The 17,062-nt window shown below is 45.6% G+C and overlaps 1 protein-coding gene across 2 annotated transcripts; it reads left to right on the forward strand.

Moving 5' to 3' along the window:
* The first annotated feature begins 864 nt into the window (after positions 1 to 864).
* LOC115388439 (membrane-spanning 4-domains subfamily A member 15-like) lies at positions 865 to 15,338 on the forward strand. 2 transcript variants are annotated; one of them, XM_030091588.1, is made up of 8 exons: positions 865 to 915; positions 1,516 to 1,699; positions 3,664 to 3,774; positions 6,557 to 6,613; positions 7,631 to 7,744; positions 13,759 to 13,884; positions 14,162 to 14,263; positions 14,344 to 15,338. In XM_030091588.1, exons 2-8 carry the CDS (start codon positions 1,559 to 1,561, stop codon positions 14,410 to 14,412), a joined length of 720 nt encoding a protein of 239 aa, XP_029947448.1. In that variant the 5' UTR covers positions 865 to 915; positions 1,516 to 1,558; the 3' UTR covers positions 14,413 to 15,338. The 2 variants fall into 2 exon arrangements, with proteins under 2 accessions (XP_029947448.1, XP_029947450.1); XM_030091590.1 differs by lacking the exons at positions 865 to 915; positions 14,344 to 15,338 and having other exon boundaries at positions 1,114 to 1,699; positions 13,835 to 13,884; positions 14,162 to 14,245.
* The last annotated feature ends 1,724 nt before the right edge of the window (positions 15,339 to 17,062 follow it).

A 17,062-nucleotide genomic window follows, 5' to 3' on the forward strand; every position in this document is an offset into this window, starting at 1 on the left:
GCATTTCATTTATTCCACATTTTAAAGTGCTTTGTGTGTTTTAGCATAATTGATGTATTCTTCATTCTAACCCTGCAGATACAATTCATTTCAAGATTTCCCTTTGTCACAGTGAGTTGTACATCCACAGCCTCGGCGACCTTCTATTGAATAAATAGAAAATTTCAATTATTTAGACTTCCTGTTGTGGTTGTCATGGAGAATCTGTAAATCTGTGATCGATCACACTGATCCTGGATTGGTTTCTTCTCCCTGAGAGCAGTACGAGGGCGTACCCAAAAGTTCCCGGAATTTGACTGTAACTTTTCATTTCTGACATTTCAAAATAAAACATCACCGTTGCCTTCAAAATAATCTCCATCCGCATTAATGCAGCTCTCCAGCCGTGTCTCCCACTTCACGAATGCGTCGTCAGACCCGTGCGTAATTGTGCCATTCAGGGCCGGCTGCGATTTTTCTGTCACCTCCTCCACATCTGCAAACCGCCGTCCCTTCAGCTCCTTCTTCAACTTGGGGAACAAGAAAAAGTCACTGGAGGCTTCATCTGGCGAATCAGGCGGATGGGAGAGGAGATTCATCTCATTCTTCGCCAGAAACTGCGTGACGCGCAGCGCCATGTCCGCTGGCGCTCTGTGGTGGTGGATCAACCGGCTCCACTCCGCCACTACGCTCTGCTTCCTCCTCACATCCTCACGGAGCGTCTGAGGACTTCCTGTAGTAGTCCTGATTTACAGTCTGACCTGGAGGGACAGACTCGCTGTGGACGAGACCCTGGACAGCGGAAAAGCAGCTCAGCATTGTTTTCACGGCTGAGCGGACCTGACGCGCCGACATCTGGCCCTTCTCAAACCCCCGGACCACTCATGGACCTGAGTCTTTCTCAGAGCATCATCCTTGTAGGCTTGCTGCAACAAGGTGAGTGTTTCTGCTGCTGTTTATCCCAGCAAAAAGCAGAATTTAATGTTTGCGCGCTGCTCTGGCTTTCGAGTTAATGTCGCCATTTTGGAAAAAATCGCAGATGCAGCTGCACTCTGTTGCCGCTGTAGCGCCTGACAGGCGTCAGTGTAACTCTGGGAGCTCAGCTTTTTCACAGATATGCACGAGGCTTACCTGCAGCACATCTGACGGCCAGAAGTCGGAACTCATTATTATTAGTATTTTATGACCTAATTCCGGTTTCTTTTGGGTACGCCCTCGTATCTTCAGTAAGGTTCATGTTTCATTTTTTTAGAACGACATCTTTAGTTTATATTCAGCACAGATCAAAACCTCGGAAACTCTAAGAAGCAGTACATTATGTTTTTATTGCAACTTTAATTGTTGTTTATTTATGTCAAACCGTGAACTGCATCCAGCATAGTTTTATTGTTCACAGAAAAAATGTGTCCCACACAACTCTACACACTCTTGTTTAGATCATTACCTTGTGTTTTCCAGTAAATGTGTGCCGTGGGCTTTGGCTACCACCGTTCATAACAGTAATTAATGATTAACCTGTGGATTTATATGTGACAGCAAGACGAGGAGCTCAGAAGATCACACATTCTCAACGTGGAACATGGCTTCTTCCACTGTGTTGTACACCCCGGGAAATGCAGTAGTGGTCACCCATGTGCTCCCAGCGGCTCCCAACAGGGAGCAGCAGCCATCGCTGGACAGAAGACACAACTTCAGGAAGGGACATCCTCAGGCACTCGGGGTGAGTTTAAGTTACGCCTGGAGCCACAGCTACCCTGGAGCAGACTGAATGAAGCAAGGCTGCCATTCTGCACCATCGGCTCCTCCAGTCACCACAAATTTATCTTATTGAAATAAATATTTTGTAACACTTTATTTGAAGCCCCCCTGTATAACACATTATAAGTACATTTATAAAGCATTTTAATGCCATTATAACACGTGTAGCTATAGTTATAAACATTCATAGATGATCACAATGCCAGGACCAAACCCTAACCCTAATCCTATGCTGTATACTGCTGTATAGTGAGTTATAAAGTATTGTGTTCATCTATGAGTGTTTATAACTACTTATAATGTGTTACACTGGGTGCTTAAAGTAAAGTGTTGCCAAATATTTTCCAACTGAATGAGCCCATCTGTATTTGTAAGGTAAAGTACCAAGAACTATTATCTTGATTAAAATTTCAACAGTGCGAAGAAATTTAAGAGTCAACTGATCTGGACATTCTGCTTAACTGCACTCCAGAATGCACTCAAAATTCCCCTGAAAGCATTTTCCACTCAACGCACTAAACAACTTCTATCCATCCATCCATCAATTTTCTACTGCTTATCCGGGGCCGGGTCGCGGGGGCAGCAGTCTCAGCAGGGATGCTCAAACTTCCCTGTCCCCAGACACTTCCTCCAGCTCTTCCAGGAGGATCCCAAGGCATTCCTAGGCCAGCCGAGGGACATAGTCTCTCCAGCATGTCCTGGGTCTTCCCCGGGGTCTCCTCCCGGTGGGACACCTCCCCAGGGAGGCGTCCAGGAGGCATCCTAACCAGATGCCCGAGCCTCCTCAGCTGGCCCCTCTCGATGTGGAGGAGTAGCAGCTCTACTCCGAGCTCCTCCCTGGTGACTGAGCTCCTCCCCCTGTCTCTAAGGGAGCGCCCAGCCACCCTACGGAGGAAGCTCATTTCAGCCGCTTGTATCTGGGATCTTGTCCTTTCGGTCATGGCCCAAAGTTCATGACCATAGATGAGGGTGGGAACAACTATAGTAAACAACGTCTATATTTCTTTATATTTTTGAAGCTAATCACTGAACATGTAACACCTGTAATAGTTTAAATCTACCCTTGAGATGTCATGTGTGAGGAAGGAATATTCAGGGATGAGGACCCATGAATGCAGGGACTGCCAGAGTGAAAATCTGTCTTTAAAGACAAATGAAGTCCAAAAACCTAAAAATCCAAAAAGTCCACACCAAACAAAAGGAGGAGTCCGCTAAGGACTCAGGAGGTGAAAACCTCCGAAAGCCAGGGCTGCTGCAGCAGAGGGCAGAGAGGCAGGAACTGAGATCTTCCAGACCATGCAGGAGCTCAGCATGCAGCTCTCACTGCAGCACTGACTGAATGGACACACAGCATAGAGGACATAGCATGGAGACAGGTGCACGAGACAAGACCATCCCACAACCAGAACACAGACAGAGAGTCTCTTATATGCTCAGAGGACCAGGTGACAGTAATGAAGAATCAGGCACAGGTGAACCACATCAGGACAGGGAACAGTAATCAACACTGGGAGAGGGAGCCTCAGAGCCCGAAACAAGAGACAGAGAAAAACCACAAACACAAACAGGACAACACATGCCCTGCAGACTGCCACACATCGCCAATCTCTGGGAGGAGTGGCCCCCGCCACTGAAGGGACAACACACACACACACACACACACACACACACACACACACACACACACACACACACACACACACACACACGCACACACATATGCACACGAGCTCCATGCCAAACACCTCCCTACCTCCTGGCTCTCGGGTCCCTGAACATGAACCTTGACCTGCATCAGCTCTGATTAAAGTCTTTATTTTTGACTCAGTCATTTGAATATTTTATAAAATATATTTTTGTGTATGTAACCCTTTGTGTATCTGAAGGGTCTGTCATCAGTTGGGTTTCTTTTTGTTGTCTCTGCAGACTGTTCAGATCATGATCGGCGCATTAACGCTGCTGTTTGGGATTGCGACGGCTGCCTACGAACCGTCACTGACAGTTTTTACCGGGATGTTTGTTTGGGCAGCTTTGATTGTAAGTTCAGTTTTTATGTTCTTCAGCCTTCAAGTCGTCTCTGTCCGTCTTCATACAGTTATTATCAAGAGAAGGACACAACGTACATGACTTCAGAGACAGGACTTGATCATTCATTGAACTCAAGTTATTTTCAGAACATCACTGGGTGGAGTCTTGAGCTCCAATTTAGTTAAAGGTGCATTAAGGAGTTTTACAACCTTAAAAATACTTATTTTCCACCATAAATATGTTACACATTTTTAATGATGTGTACAATGTGCCCTGACATATTCATTGCAAGTACCTCTGACAGCGCTAAATTGTCACTTAAAAGTTGCAGTGCCGGTCCGGCACCAGCATTTTTTTGGGGAGAATTTGAAAGGAATGACGTAATGCTCGCTCCGGCTGGTTAGGTTTCGTTATGTCCGCCATTACTCCGCCAGATGCTTAGTGAGCAACAACTGAGCAGGATCTTCCAGAAAGTAAGAAAAGACTGGCTTCTAGCACTGCCACAGCTCCAGCACAGACTCCACCAGGTAGAAGAAACTTAAATCTTACCTGAGCGCTTCTAAACGAGCGAAGACGGAGTCCTCCTCTTCCGTGCACGCGAGCCGCAGGGACGTGTTTTTCACTAAGCTGCGTTACGCCCAAGGCCTGCAGGGGGCGCTGTTTCGCATAAAACGTGCAAACTCCTTAAGGCACCTTTAAGTGTGAGAATGGAGAAGTTGACTACATTTACATAATATCATGAGAGGTGCAGCTCAATATCCATTTATCAACACTTAAATCAAATTGGCCTCTTTCATCAACAGAAATTAAACATTTCAGGATGAAAGCTCCAGGAATCACCTTTCCTCTGACATGTCATGAAACAAAGTCCAGCTCTTCTGTCCAACCTGTGAAAATGAAACAAAATAAAAGTCAAATTGGCATTTTAGAGATTTTTTGTATATTCACAGTGAAATCATCAGCTCAGAGGCTGAAATAATGATTATTGAAGATCACTGATGAACTCATGGTTAAGATTTGAGTCTCATTTCATAGATTTAATGAAAGAAATGTTTTATTTTTGACAAGAAGGTCAACGGAAACTGAGCAAGTTGCAAAGTGGATGGAAGTGATGTTTAGTGATGCAGCCATATTGAAGACATCACATTTTGGTGAACTCTTCGCCCTGCATGACTCAGCAATGGGAGGTGGGTGGGGCTCAGTTGAGGTGATTGCACGGTGATTTCCACCTGGCAGTTGTGATTTTTTTTTCCCGCAGCAGCAAGGACAGTAAGCTGCTATAGCCCGAAAAAGATGAACGTTCAGAAATGCACCACTTTGTGAAAAATTGGGGAACGGCGTCGACCGCAAGATCAGCAGCAGTGGGAAGGAGATTGGTGAGCGGGCGGTGTGTGAGTGATGTGCAGGCGGTTGGCGCCTGGTGAGCGGTCATTGTTGGGGTGAGGTAATGCCCAGACAGCCACACGGGTACTGTCTGCTGCCATGCAGACAGTTGCTCTCTGGTTTACTGCTACATGCCGGCCGCACACCAATCCCACGAGTCCTGCATGTGCCATGTGGGCGGTCGTGTACGAGGGCGGACCGGAAAAAAACCGGACAGTGGTTATAACTTTTAATGTGTTTAATTGTAACAATTTTTCAAAGCTGTCGCCTTCAAAGTAATCCCCGCTGGTTTGAATACACCGTTGCATCCATGTTTTAAAGCTTTCAAAGGCGTTTGTGTAATGATGCCGTGCAGTGCGTCCTTCGATTTTTGTTTAACCTCCTCGACGTCCTCAAATCTCCGCCCCTTCAGCTCTTTCTTCATTCTTGGGAAGAGAAAAAGTCACGGGGGCTAAGTCCGGTGAATAGGGTGGGTGAGGCAGCAGGATCATCCCGTTTTTCACCAGGAACTGCATTACGCGCAGGGCCCGGTGCGCCAGCGCGTTATCGTGGTGCAGCCACCACTCGCCATCCCGCAAAAGCTCCGGACGCTTCTGCCTCACTGCTTCTCGGAGCCCCTCAGGACCTGGATGTAGTGGTCCTGGTTAACAGACTGCCCAGGTGGCACAAACTCGCTGTCTTCGGCTTCCAGAAAAAAGATCCTCGCGGATCTTTTCCTGCGTGCGTGAGGATGCGGCTCGTCCGGAGCGGGGCTGGTCTTCAATGGACATTTCGCCCCTTTTAAAGCGCCCATACCACTCGAAAACCTGCGTTCTCCCCAGGACATCATCTTTATACACCTCCTGGACCATGGTGAGTGTTTCTGACGCTGTTTTTCCCAGCAAAAAAAAATAATCTGATGCTTGCGCGCTGATCACGTTTAGTGATGTGTTCCGTCGTTTTGTGCTTTTCCGAAGAAGCGAGTCCCGCTGTGCTGACGTTAGCGCTGTTTGTGCTCTCCTTGTGTAACTTTGTGAGATGATACTTTGCAGAGATCTGCACAAGAACATGCTGTAGCGAGATTTAACGACCAGAAATCTGAAATCATTTTTGTTTTAATTTTATAAACACAGTCCGGTTTCTTTCCGGTACCGCCTTGTATGTGGGAACTAACATTAAAAAATAAATAAATAAAATAATCTGGAATCGCAACGACTGGGAAGATTCAGAGTGAATTCTCTTCTCCCAATAGTTACAGATGCTGAGATCTCCCCAAAATCACCTGTGCGGTTTAAACTGTGATCTTGGAACCATGATCACCAATGCTGACAAAATCCTCTTGATCTTTAAGGAAGGCCTGTGGTCTGGTTGTATTTGATTACTCCAAATCTGTTGATAAAAATGCTTCATTTGATAAATGTTGTTGCAGTACATCACATCTGGAGCTCTGACAGTGGCTGCTGAGAAGCATCTGAGTCGTCGTCTGGTGAGTGACCCTGATATTTGCATTTGAGAAAAAAACTTTGAAGATTTCTTATTAGTGCATTTTAAAGACAATATGATGTTGCCTGGTTATAAACCTTAGGCCAGGGATCTTCAACTGTAGTCCTGGAGGACCGGTGTACTGCATGTCTGAGGTCTCTCGCAGCTGCAACACACCTGATTGCAATGAGGGTTCGTTACTGGGCTTTTTTACAACCATGATGAAGACATCAACATCAGACTGAGGTGTGCTGAAGCAGGGAGAGAGCTAAAACATGCAGGACACCGGCCCTCCAGGACCGGAACTGAAAATCCCTGTTGTGCTGTCTCATCAATTTGTTCACAGAACATAGATCCAATATCAACCGTAACCCCTCGCCCTTTTCTGGGACCAGACACACAACAACACTGCGGCTTCTGTAGCTCTCGTCACACTACCGCGACACACTACTTAGAGACATATAGACAAAGATATCTAGATATAGCTGTCTAGATACCTGTGGACGCCAAGTAGTACATTTAAATCGAACATATATCTGCATATATGACATATCTCGCAACACCGGGCTGTCGTGGAGGAGAGGCTTGAGCGGACCGTGATGAAATATTGGTGAAACTAATGAGTTTTTGGACGATTAAAGTCATTTTAGGAGTGGCGTTACCGATGCCCCGTCTGCTAACAGTTCAGGGATGTGTGCCGCTCAATTTTGGATCTAAATTTCTCCCGAAGCACTGTTCAGCTCAGAAAAGCCTTCTGGGAGAGCATATTGTTGTACTTCATTCTATAAACAATGTGAAAACTGTTTAAACCAAACTTATCCTTTAATGCAGAACCACATCTCATAAATGTAAAATAATAGTGGTCTTAAGGAACAGACTGTATTTACACAAAATTAATATTTGAAATTTTATCTTAGCACTAGTAATAGAATACTAGTCTTTGTCAATTAGAGGTTTTTGAAGATTTCATTAGATTTTGTCAAACTTTCCGTCTCATGTCTTGACTCTCTTCTGTCTCCAGATCAACACTTCTCTGGCGTTCAACATTATTGCTGCAATGGCTGCTGCAGCTGGTGTGTTCCTGTATGCATTTGATCCTGTCTTCATGAGCTTCATGAGCATCTTCAGTTCTCATGTAAGAATTGTAATTGTGATTTAAAACATCTCTGTATTAACCACAGCAGGGGTCTCAAACTCAGGTCCTGGAGGGCCGCAGCCCTGCGTGTTTTCCATTTCTCCCTGTTTGAATCCACGTGAATCTCATGAAGGTTCCATCACCAGGTTCAGCAGAAAGCCAGATAACGAGTCTCATTGCAATCAGCTGTGTTGAAGCACAGAGACATGGAAAACATGCAGGGCTGCGGCCCTCAAGGACTGGAGTTTGCGACCCCTGAACTACAGCATCAATCTTTTGGCATCAAAGCCCTATTTACATGGGACTTGAATTACCTAGAGACCTCTGGTGATTTGTAATAATTACAGTGGATGTCAGTGATTTTAGTCCAGTCCTGCGTCATGTCAGTAATTTTAGGGGGAGAGGGCAAAGATAATCTCCACCATTTTCTCATAATTCTGGGATGACAATTTTGGACGTATTGTGTGGTGTCATAGAGGCTGTAATAGGAATGATTTAGGAGGATATTGATCTGGAAGACTCACAGAACCAGCAGCAGTTTGGTCCCCATAATGGATAATTGATCTCAGTTCAGAGCTACAGTGAATATGGAGGAGTTACACAAACACATACACACATATGCTCAGTGCTGGCAGGCACAAACTAAACATTTCCTCTGGTATTTTCTAGTTGTAATTTAATATTAAGAGTTTTGGTAACACTTTACTTGAAGCACCCGGTATCACACATTATAAGTAGTTATAAAAACTCATAAATGATCACAATGCTTGAAAACCCACTATACAGCATAGGATTAGGGTTAGGGTTAAGTCCTGGCATTGTAATCATTTATGAGTATTTATAACTATAAAAATAAATTAAAGCCGCAAGCGGCGTCAAAAGGCCCTCGCCCGCTGCTTACCTGACCCGCTCCATTTTATTCTTTCATTGATGTTTGTCAAATTTGGCACATTTCCATGGCAACAAGTACATTTGATTTGATGGGAGATTTTCCACTTGGGCCCATTAGAATAACATAGGGAACTTCAGCCATCGCCACGTCAACACCGTTGATATTACAATATGGTTACCATTTGCTTTTTTGATGGGGACCACATGAAGAATTTACCCCCCAAATTTCATTCATTTCTGACAAACTAAGGATTTTACTCCCCATACAGATTTTATTTTGATTCTGTAGGGGGCGCTGTAATGCCGATTGTCAAAATTTCACTGTCAATGTGTCCAGATAGGAAGTGTCAATAAGTGTTTAAGATTTGGTTGAGATTGGATTTGGTATGTACGAATGACAGCCAGATTTGTGATTTGGATAACTTTTAATTGTCTACTTGTGTAGATGGTATCCACCAAATTTCAGCTCATTTGGAGAAGCGCGCAATCAAAACGAACATTTTGTACGACGTCCTGGAAAACGATGACTCGGCATTTTTGAAAATTCAATCACAGATAGCTGCTTTCCTGCTGTTCTGAGGACAGGGTCACAGTGATATTTTTTGTTTGTCCCGACAAGGCGCATGTGTATACCGAATTTTGTGGCTGTACGACAAAGTTTATTGTGGACCCCCTCTCATTGACGCAATGCATTTTGGGTTTTGCAGGTGGCGCTGTAGAGCCAATTTTTAAATCCCAATATTCAGTACGTTTACATGCAGCCAATAACCCTTTTCAAACCCTTTTCAAACTCGAATGTTGGCAATAACCCAGTAGCGCGTGGCCATGTAAACACTCGCCAAAACCCAGAAAAGCTCATTTTCGAGATTTGTAAAACCCGATAAAGACCGCTGGGTTACTCCTTTTCAAACTCGAAAGTGCCGCCGTGTAAACGGATAACGAGTTTAGGGACATTGTTTTTGGTTCTGCGCATGCTCCCATCCGCAATGAATCATGGTCTTTTGAGTCCAGGAACGAGTAGGCGCGAAACTCACCACTCTTTTGTCCGTGTTAGGCTCCCGTAACGCACGATACGAACTGTTATTCTGAGCGCGCACATCGCACATGCTTCCTTCTGAAAGTCGGCGATTTGTACGGCCTGCAGAAAAATCATGAACAACAGAACAACCGTTCTGTCTGCGTTCCGTCTACAGAACGGAGTCACCGCAGCAGCGTCTGCCTCTGCAGTCCAGTGGAGGAGGTTGCCAGATCTGTCGATCTAGGCCGTAAAAAAATCTGAAACTCGTAGAAAGCAGCCCAAACCCCCATCTCGGTTGAAAATGCACGTTAAAAACGTATTTGTATGATAAAAAAATACAGCATGTAAATGGGGTGTTCCTAATGTTTCAGAAACCCAGATATTGACCTGAACCCGAATTTTAGCTGCATGTAAACGTAGTGATTGAAACACATTAAAAAAAAACATTTCGCCGGAACTGAATTTTGTGCAAAATTTGATGAGTTTTCAAGCATGTTTAGGGGGTGAAATTCCTGATTAAAGAGCAGAAGAAGAAGAAAGAAAGAAAGAATAATATTTTTTGCAAAAACAATATGCGATCTTTTTTTTTCTGCCGTTATTTCGCCCACATGTTATATATTTTAGGAAAGGTCTCGACAAGCCTGACGCGTCTGTGAGGTGTTTGAGAGTGTGAATGTCTGTGGTCGAGCACTATGTGCTCGACAACTCATGTTTGTGTGTGAGAGTGTGTGTGTGTGTTTTTGTGTGTGAGTAGATGTCGGTGTGTGTGTGTCTGGACATGTTGGCCTGTGTCTGTGGTCGAGCGCTGTGCGCTCGACAAGTTGTGTGTGTGTGTGTGCGTTTTTGTGTTTGTACATGTGTACATGTGAGTGCATGTCGGTGTGTGTGTTTGGACATGTTGGCCTATGTCTGTGGTCGAGCGCTGTGCGCTCGACTTGTCATTGTTGTGTGTTTTGAGTGTGTGAAAAGCCTTTGGTCGAGCGCTGTGCGCTCGACTGGTTGTTAGCTGTGTTGCAGAAACAATAGGCCCTTCGCCCTTGGCAGGCCAGGGGCTCGGGCCTAAAAATGATGAACAGAAGAGGGTATAGAGATGGTCCACCGTTCCACGACCAGGGCGAAAACCGCATTGTTTCCCCTGAATCCGAGGTTCGACTATCGGTCGAGTCCTCCTCTCCAGTACCCTGGAGTAGACTTTTCCAGGGAGGCTGAGGAGTATGATCCCCCTATAGTTGGAGCACACCCTCCGGTCCCCCTTTTTAAACAGGGGGACCACCACCCCGGTCTGCCAATCCAGAGGCACCATCCCCGACTGCCGAGATATGTCAACCAAGACAGACCCTGCACATCCAGAGACTTAAGGTTCTCAGGGCGAATCTCGTCCACCCCCGGTGCCTTGCCACCGAGGAGCTTAACAATCACCTCGGTGACTTCAGCTTGGGTGATGGTGAGTCTGCCTCTGAGACCTCAGCCTCTGCTTCCTCTACGGAAGACGTGGCGATGGGATTGAGGAGGTCCTCGAAGTATTCCTTCCACCATCCAACAATATCCCCAGTTGAGGTCAGCAGCTCTCCACCTTCACTATAAACAGTGTTGGTGGGGACCTGCTTTCCCCTCCTGAGGCGCCAGACGGTTTGCCAGAATTTCTTCGAGGCCGACTGATAGTCCTCCTCCATGGCCTTCCCGAACTCCTCCCAGACCTGAGATTTGCCTCCACAACCACTCGGGCTGCAGTTTGCTTGGCTTGCCGGTACCTGTCAGCTGCTTCTGCAGTCCCATGAGCCAACAAGGCTCGATAGGACTCCTTCTTCAGCTTGACCGGCAGCCCTTACTTCCGGTGTCCACCACCGGGTTCGGGGGTTGCTGCCACGACAGGCACCGGAGACCTTACAACCACAGCTCCGAGCAGCTGCTTCGACAATGGAGGTGGAGAACATGGTCCACTCGGACTCAATGTCCTCAGCCTCCCTCGGGACATGAGAGAAGCTCTCCTGGAGGTGGGAGTTGAAAACCATGCTGACAGAGGGTTCCGCCAGATGTTCCCAGCAGACCCTCACAACGCGTTTGGGTCTGCCAAGTCTGTCCAGTTTCCTCCTCCACCAGCGAATCCAACTCACCACCAGGTGGAGGTCAGATGCACGACAACAAAGTTGATCATCGACCTCCGACCTAGGGTGTCCTGGTGCCAAGTTCACTTATGGACACCCCTGTGCTCGAACATGGTGTTTGTTATGGACAAACTGTGACTAGCACAGAAGTCCAGTAACAGAACACCAGTCAGGTTCAGATCAGGGAGGCCGTGTGATCCGGTCACCCCCTTCCAGGTGTCACTGTTGCTGCCCAGGTGGGCGTTGAAGTCCCCCAGTAGAACAATGGCATCCCCAGATGGAGCACTGTCCAGCACCCCTCCCAGGGACTCCAAGAAGGCCGGATACTCTGCACTGCTGTTCGGCCCGTGAGCCGAAACAACTCGCTTACGAGCCTCAACCCCAGGCCTGGCTCCAGGGTGGGGCCCCGACTGCGCCATACTGGGAGACCGAGCAACCTTTGTTCATTTTCTATGCATAGGGGCTTTCAAACTGCTCTCAGTCTGGCCGGTCACCCAGGACCTGTTTGCCATGAGAGACCCAATCAGGGGGCATCAAGCCCCCCGACAACATAGCTCCTGGGATCACACGGGAACTCAAACTCTCCCACCACGCCAAGGTGGCAGTTCTAGAGGGAGCTTCAAGTAAAGTGTTGCTGAGTTGTTGTTGTTTTTTTTTTTTTCTGTTGGGGGTGTGTGGGCATCTTAAGTATCTACGCTGCATGTACATATGCATACACTCAAGCCACTGGTGAGTGATCGTTCATGGTACAGGGCAGTCTTTCATGTATGTTCATCATAACTCTTAACCACAATTGTGCAGCAGCACAAAAAAACAGAAATTTGTCACGCCCTGTGCCCCTGCACCCATGTGGGGGCGCTCGGGTCCTGTTTTGTTTGTCTGCCCTCATGTTCTCCTGCCTGGTCACCTGCCTGCTCCTCTTGTTCTCCTGTCTGGTCTGTCTCGTTAACTACCTAATGTGCTGCATGTGTCCTGCCCCCTTTATTAAGCCCCGATGTCCTGGTGTGTCTTGTAGGCTCCTTGTGGGTCTGTCCATGTGTTTGCGTGTCCTGGCCTGCACCTGCTGTGTTTTTTGAGTTTCCCGAGTTCCTGGTTTCCTGGTTTCCTGACCTCCTGAGTTCCTGGTTTCCTGACCTCCTCAGTTCCTTTTGGAAATAAAAGACCCTTTTTTGTACTCTGCTGTTGCCTGCGCGTGGGTCCTTCCACCCTGCACCCGTGACAGAAATAACCTTCCTCTCCTCTGTCTGTGGGCCGTGGCGGTGCAACATGTTGTTCACAGAAAAAAAGGATAACATAATTAATTATGTCTGTACAATAAAAAAAATGTAATGCAACAATATTTTGACCAGAATTTATCTGAAATGCATCTTTCAGAAATGGACCCGTCCACGATGAACATACAAATCAATCATGATCACGACAAAAAGGTGGAGAAATAAAAAGCATTTTTAGGGCTTCTGTGGTTGTGAGTTTGAAGATCCAACAATTCTGCACAACAAAAATATATTAAAACAATATGTTGACCAGAATGGATGCATCCATCTGGGAACATATCTGGCTGTAATGTCTGTGAATTCCAGTAAAACACAGAGTTCTCTTGTCCCGTGCCAATGCAATGAAAGAAACACAGACGTCAGGGGGAAAATCACAAATTACCAGAGGTCCAGAGGTATTCTAGTCCCGTGCCAAGAGGATATAAGTCAACTTTATTAGATAGTGTTCTTCCTTTTAGGGTTTTGACCAGGACATCTGGATAACCATAGTTTTCCTGCTCATATTTTGGAGACACTCAACTCCAGCTTCAGTCAAGTTATTAGAATGCTATAGCTAAACATGGCCCTGACCTGTGTGTGTTTCAATAAAAAAAACTTTAGTCTGTGCTCAAATCTCCTGTTAGACTTTACTTTTACTCCACATTGTGCAAATAAGCTTTTCAGTATGACTTGTATCCATGTAGCTACAATTCCCTGTGTGCAGATACTAACTAAAACTGTCTTCAGGATTACTATGGTGGCTATTCGTTCGTGGTGGCTGTGTTCCAGTTCCTGGAGCTCATTATTTCTATCACCGTGGCAGGATACGCCTGTCATGCAACCTGCGGCTGCTGCTCCTGCGGCTGCACGGAGGTGAGTTGGCTTCTCACTGCTGATCTGTGTTCGTGTTGTTTTACCATATTTATTCCCCATCCTTCAGTCTGTGTGTGTGGCTTCAGCATATAAACAGACAACAGCACCAACTCATGGCCCAAAATGAAAAACAACCTCATTTCCAATGTTTCTGTCGTTTCAGGAGAAACGGACATGTTAAAAATGTTTCAGTGTAAACGTTTTTCCAAAGTGAAACACTTGAAACTTTCTCATGTAAATGGGGCCTCAGTGACTGTCTGTGTTTTTCATCTTCCAGGAGCCGCAAGTCTTTTTTCAAGCTGTAGAAGGAACGCTCATCCCTCAGGCTCCGCCCCTTTTCCAAGCAGCATCTGTTGCCCCCGCACAGCCATACCCTCAGGTAGATAAAATAAGTGTTTGCAAATTCAGTCTTTTTAATGCAAGTTAAAATCCCACTGACAGTGCACTGTTGTATTATAGGTGGCGCCCAATGTTAAAAACCCAGGGTTTCTAGGTTCTGCTGAGCCTCCAGCTTACTCACCTTACTGACCCACACACATCAACTCTGATCATTGCAAAGCTACAGCTTGAGCTTGTCTTTCTTTTTCTGTCAACTTAAAAATATGTCAGTGAGAGATGTGGAAACAGATGAACTACAAAGGACAAAAATAAAAATTGTAACCAGACTTTCATAGAATGTTTGAAGGACCTTCATGGTGGTACATCTGGATTCTGCTTGAGACTTTTACTAAGCCAGGAAGAGAGATTAAGGGAGAAACATATAGAAGGTCAATATATGACTGCAAGCTGCAAAGTGATGTATCATTGCTGAAATATTATGTATCAGATAATACTTTGAACATCAATAAGTTTGGTTTGAGGTTATTCTATGAAATTAAAATGCTTCAGTCCAGTTAACCCTCTGGTCTAGAACTGTTTCATAATTAGCTGGTGAACACATGGATGGTTGATTGTTTGTTGCAAGTAAAACAAGTTTTGATTTTATCTGGCAAATTACATGTGTTTTATTCAAATTCAGAGGATATTTATTTGCAGGTACAAATGGGACGCTGGCACACACACACACACACACACACACACACACACACACACACACATACTTGTCAACCCAAATTTTGTAAACATTTTTATGAAGTTTGCTGTCTTCCTTTGCTCAAAGAAATTAATTTATCATCCTTTATCATTGTTGTTATGGCAATATGTCATAATCAAGACATTTGAAAAGGAATTCCATCAATTTTGTGATTTAATTCATAAATGCAGGCAGACAAACTGAATGATTGATTATTTACAACAGAAGAGGAACAAAATTGTTCCTGCAGTATGAATACACAGGTCTGAATCAAAAATAAATTATCAATAAATATCTTTTGACAAACAAACAAGTTTTTAAGGCACAGAAATGGATTTGTGGACAAAAAAAAAGCTGCAATTCCCTCCGTAAAGAAACATCTGTGATGCAGATCAACCTCCTTCCGGGTTGAGGATCAGCCCCTGGCAACCACAATACTCCTGTCATTGTGTTGTGGAAATTCTATTAAATACATGCACCAGCGATGGGTTCCTTGATTCTTGTATTCCAGCTGCAGCAACAAGACAAACCTGAAGTCACAAGTTCAGTGCGAGTTCTGAAGTTCTGCAAAGCAGACCAACATTTTATGACATCCATTCTATGAACAAACCCAACGCACCTCAACCCCTTTGTGGCTGGGGATGCATCTTCATAAACACTTCTTGAGATCACACCCGGTCAGGGGGAGGCACATCTGTTAAACATACAAAGTGACAAACAGGAAAAAATGTTGTCAATGTTTCGAATTAACTGGTGTCCATGTTAACTTGTGACCAACTGATGTTGAAAAACTGACTGAAACTTGCAGATGTTCTGGCGAACCTCGGTTATCTACAGTTACAGTACATTTATAAGTTAAGAGCCTTTTGTGAGTCTTATTTCAACATCTGCTGTAACCAGCATGTGTTGACAGAAATCTGTCACTTGTTAACATGGGAACTAGTTAATCCAAAACACCGGCTGGGCGGGCCGCTGGTAGTCTGCCACGGAGCTCTTTAGACAACTCGCTGTTGCGCAGTTTGTTCACATCACTGGACCCCCTCGGCGAAGATGTGTGGTGGGCCGCCACCTCCAACGTCGTCGTTTTGAACACCGTGTGACTCAACCTCGCTGCTGCAGTCGTAGTGGAGCTCCTGGACACGACGGCAGTAGGCCTCCAGGAAGTCACCACGCCACCCCATGACCGCCGATGTCACGACCCGGAAGTACCGCCGGGCTGCTGGCGACAGATACAGTGTCGTTGTCAGCGCCTCCCCAGTCAGGAGGGGAAGTAGCCTCATTGCCCACTCGTCCGCCGCCCAATGTCTGGATCACCTCGGTAAACAACCGGGGGATTGTCTGTGCTGGTCATCCTGGGAAAGGTAAATTTGGCAAACAGAGGGACGGACCGCCCCAGCTGCTGGGTCTGCTCCACCAGCTCCACCACCTGCTCCTCCTTTGAGGAAGTCAAGATTCGTCTGGGAGCAATTTACCAATTTAGGACCGATTTAGAAAAAAAAAGTAATGGGCGATATATAGAAATATGCTTTACTAAAGACATGATGAACTAATGCCTAAATGTTGTGTGTGTGTGTGTGTATGGGGGGTTGGAATATTCAATAGAGAGCCATTATAAAACATTTTGATCCACATGACATAGTTGATAATGCAGGAGACAATAGATATTTTGCCTGTGTGCACCAAGTGATGGGGACAAGTGACAAAGTGATGTGAAGGAAGAAGAAGAAGTTCTGAGAATTTCAATTCTGATCTGAGAAATGTATCAAAGCGACTGAGGAAAAACTAACATGTCTGAAAAGAGGCTGGAAGAAGCATGGGCATCACGGACGAGGGGGACATGTAACCGCTCTTCTCATATCTGTGCCTTCTGGTTCCCTGCACTTTCTTCAGCCGTTTACAAATGCACAATCCGTCATTAACATGTCTCTTTAAACGCATCAAGATCAAACGCATCTCATTTTTGAGATGACAGTCACGCCCCTGGGCAGAAGTAAAACTGCAATACTCCTCTCCCTTTTCTCACAACTAATAAACACCAGAGCAGAACCATTTAATTTCATGAGAAATAAACTCAGGACATGCACGCACATGTCCTCTTGGGGGCGT

The sequence above is a fragment of the Salarias fasciatus genome, chromosome 5 (assembly GCF_902148845.1).
Source record: "Salarias fasciatus chromosome 5, fSalaFa1.1, whole genome shotgun sequence".
In the NCBI taxonomy this organism is placed as follows: domain Eukaryota; kingdom Metazoa; phylum Chordata; class Actinopteri; order Blenniiformes; family Blenniidae; genus Salarias; species Salarias fasciatus.

Bases quoted from the DNA above. Each gene is read 5' to 3' on its own strand.
- LOC115388439 (XM_030091588.1), top strand. From the start codon at position 1,559: ATGGCTTCTTCCACTGTGTTGTACACCCCGGGAAATGCAGTAGTGGTC. The intron at 3,775-6,556 runs GTAAGTTCAGTT...ATGTTGTTGCAG, and splicing joins TTGTTTGGGCAGCTTTGATT to TACATCACATCTGGAGCTCT. The intron at 13,885-14,161 runs GTGAGTTGGCTT...TTCATCTTCCAG, and splicing joins GCTCCTGCGGCTGCACGGAG to GAGCCGCAAGTCTTTTTTCA.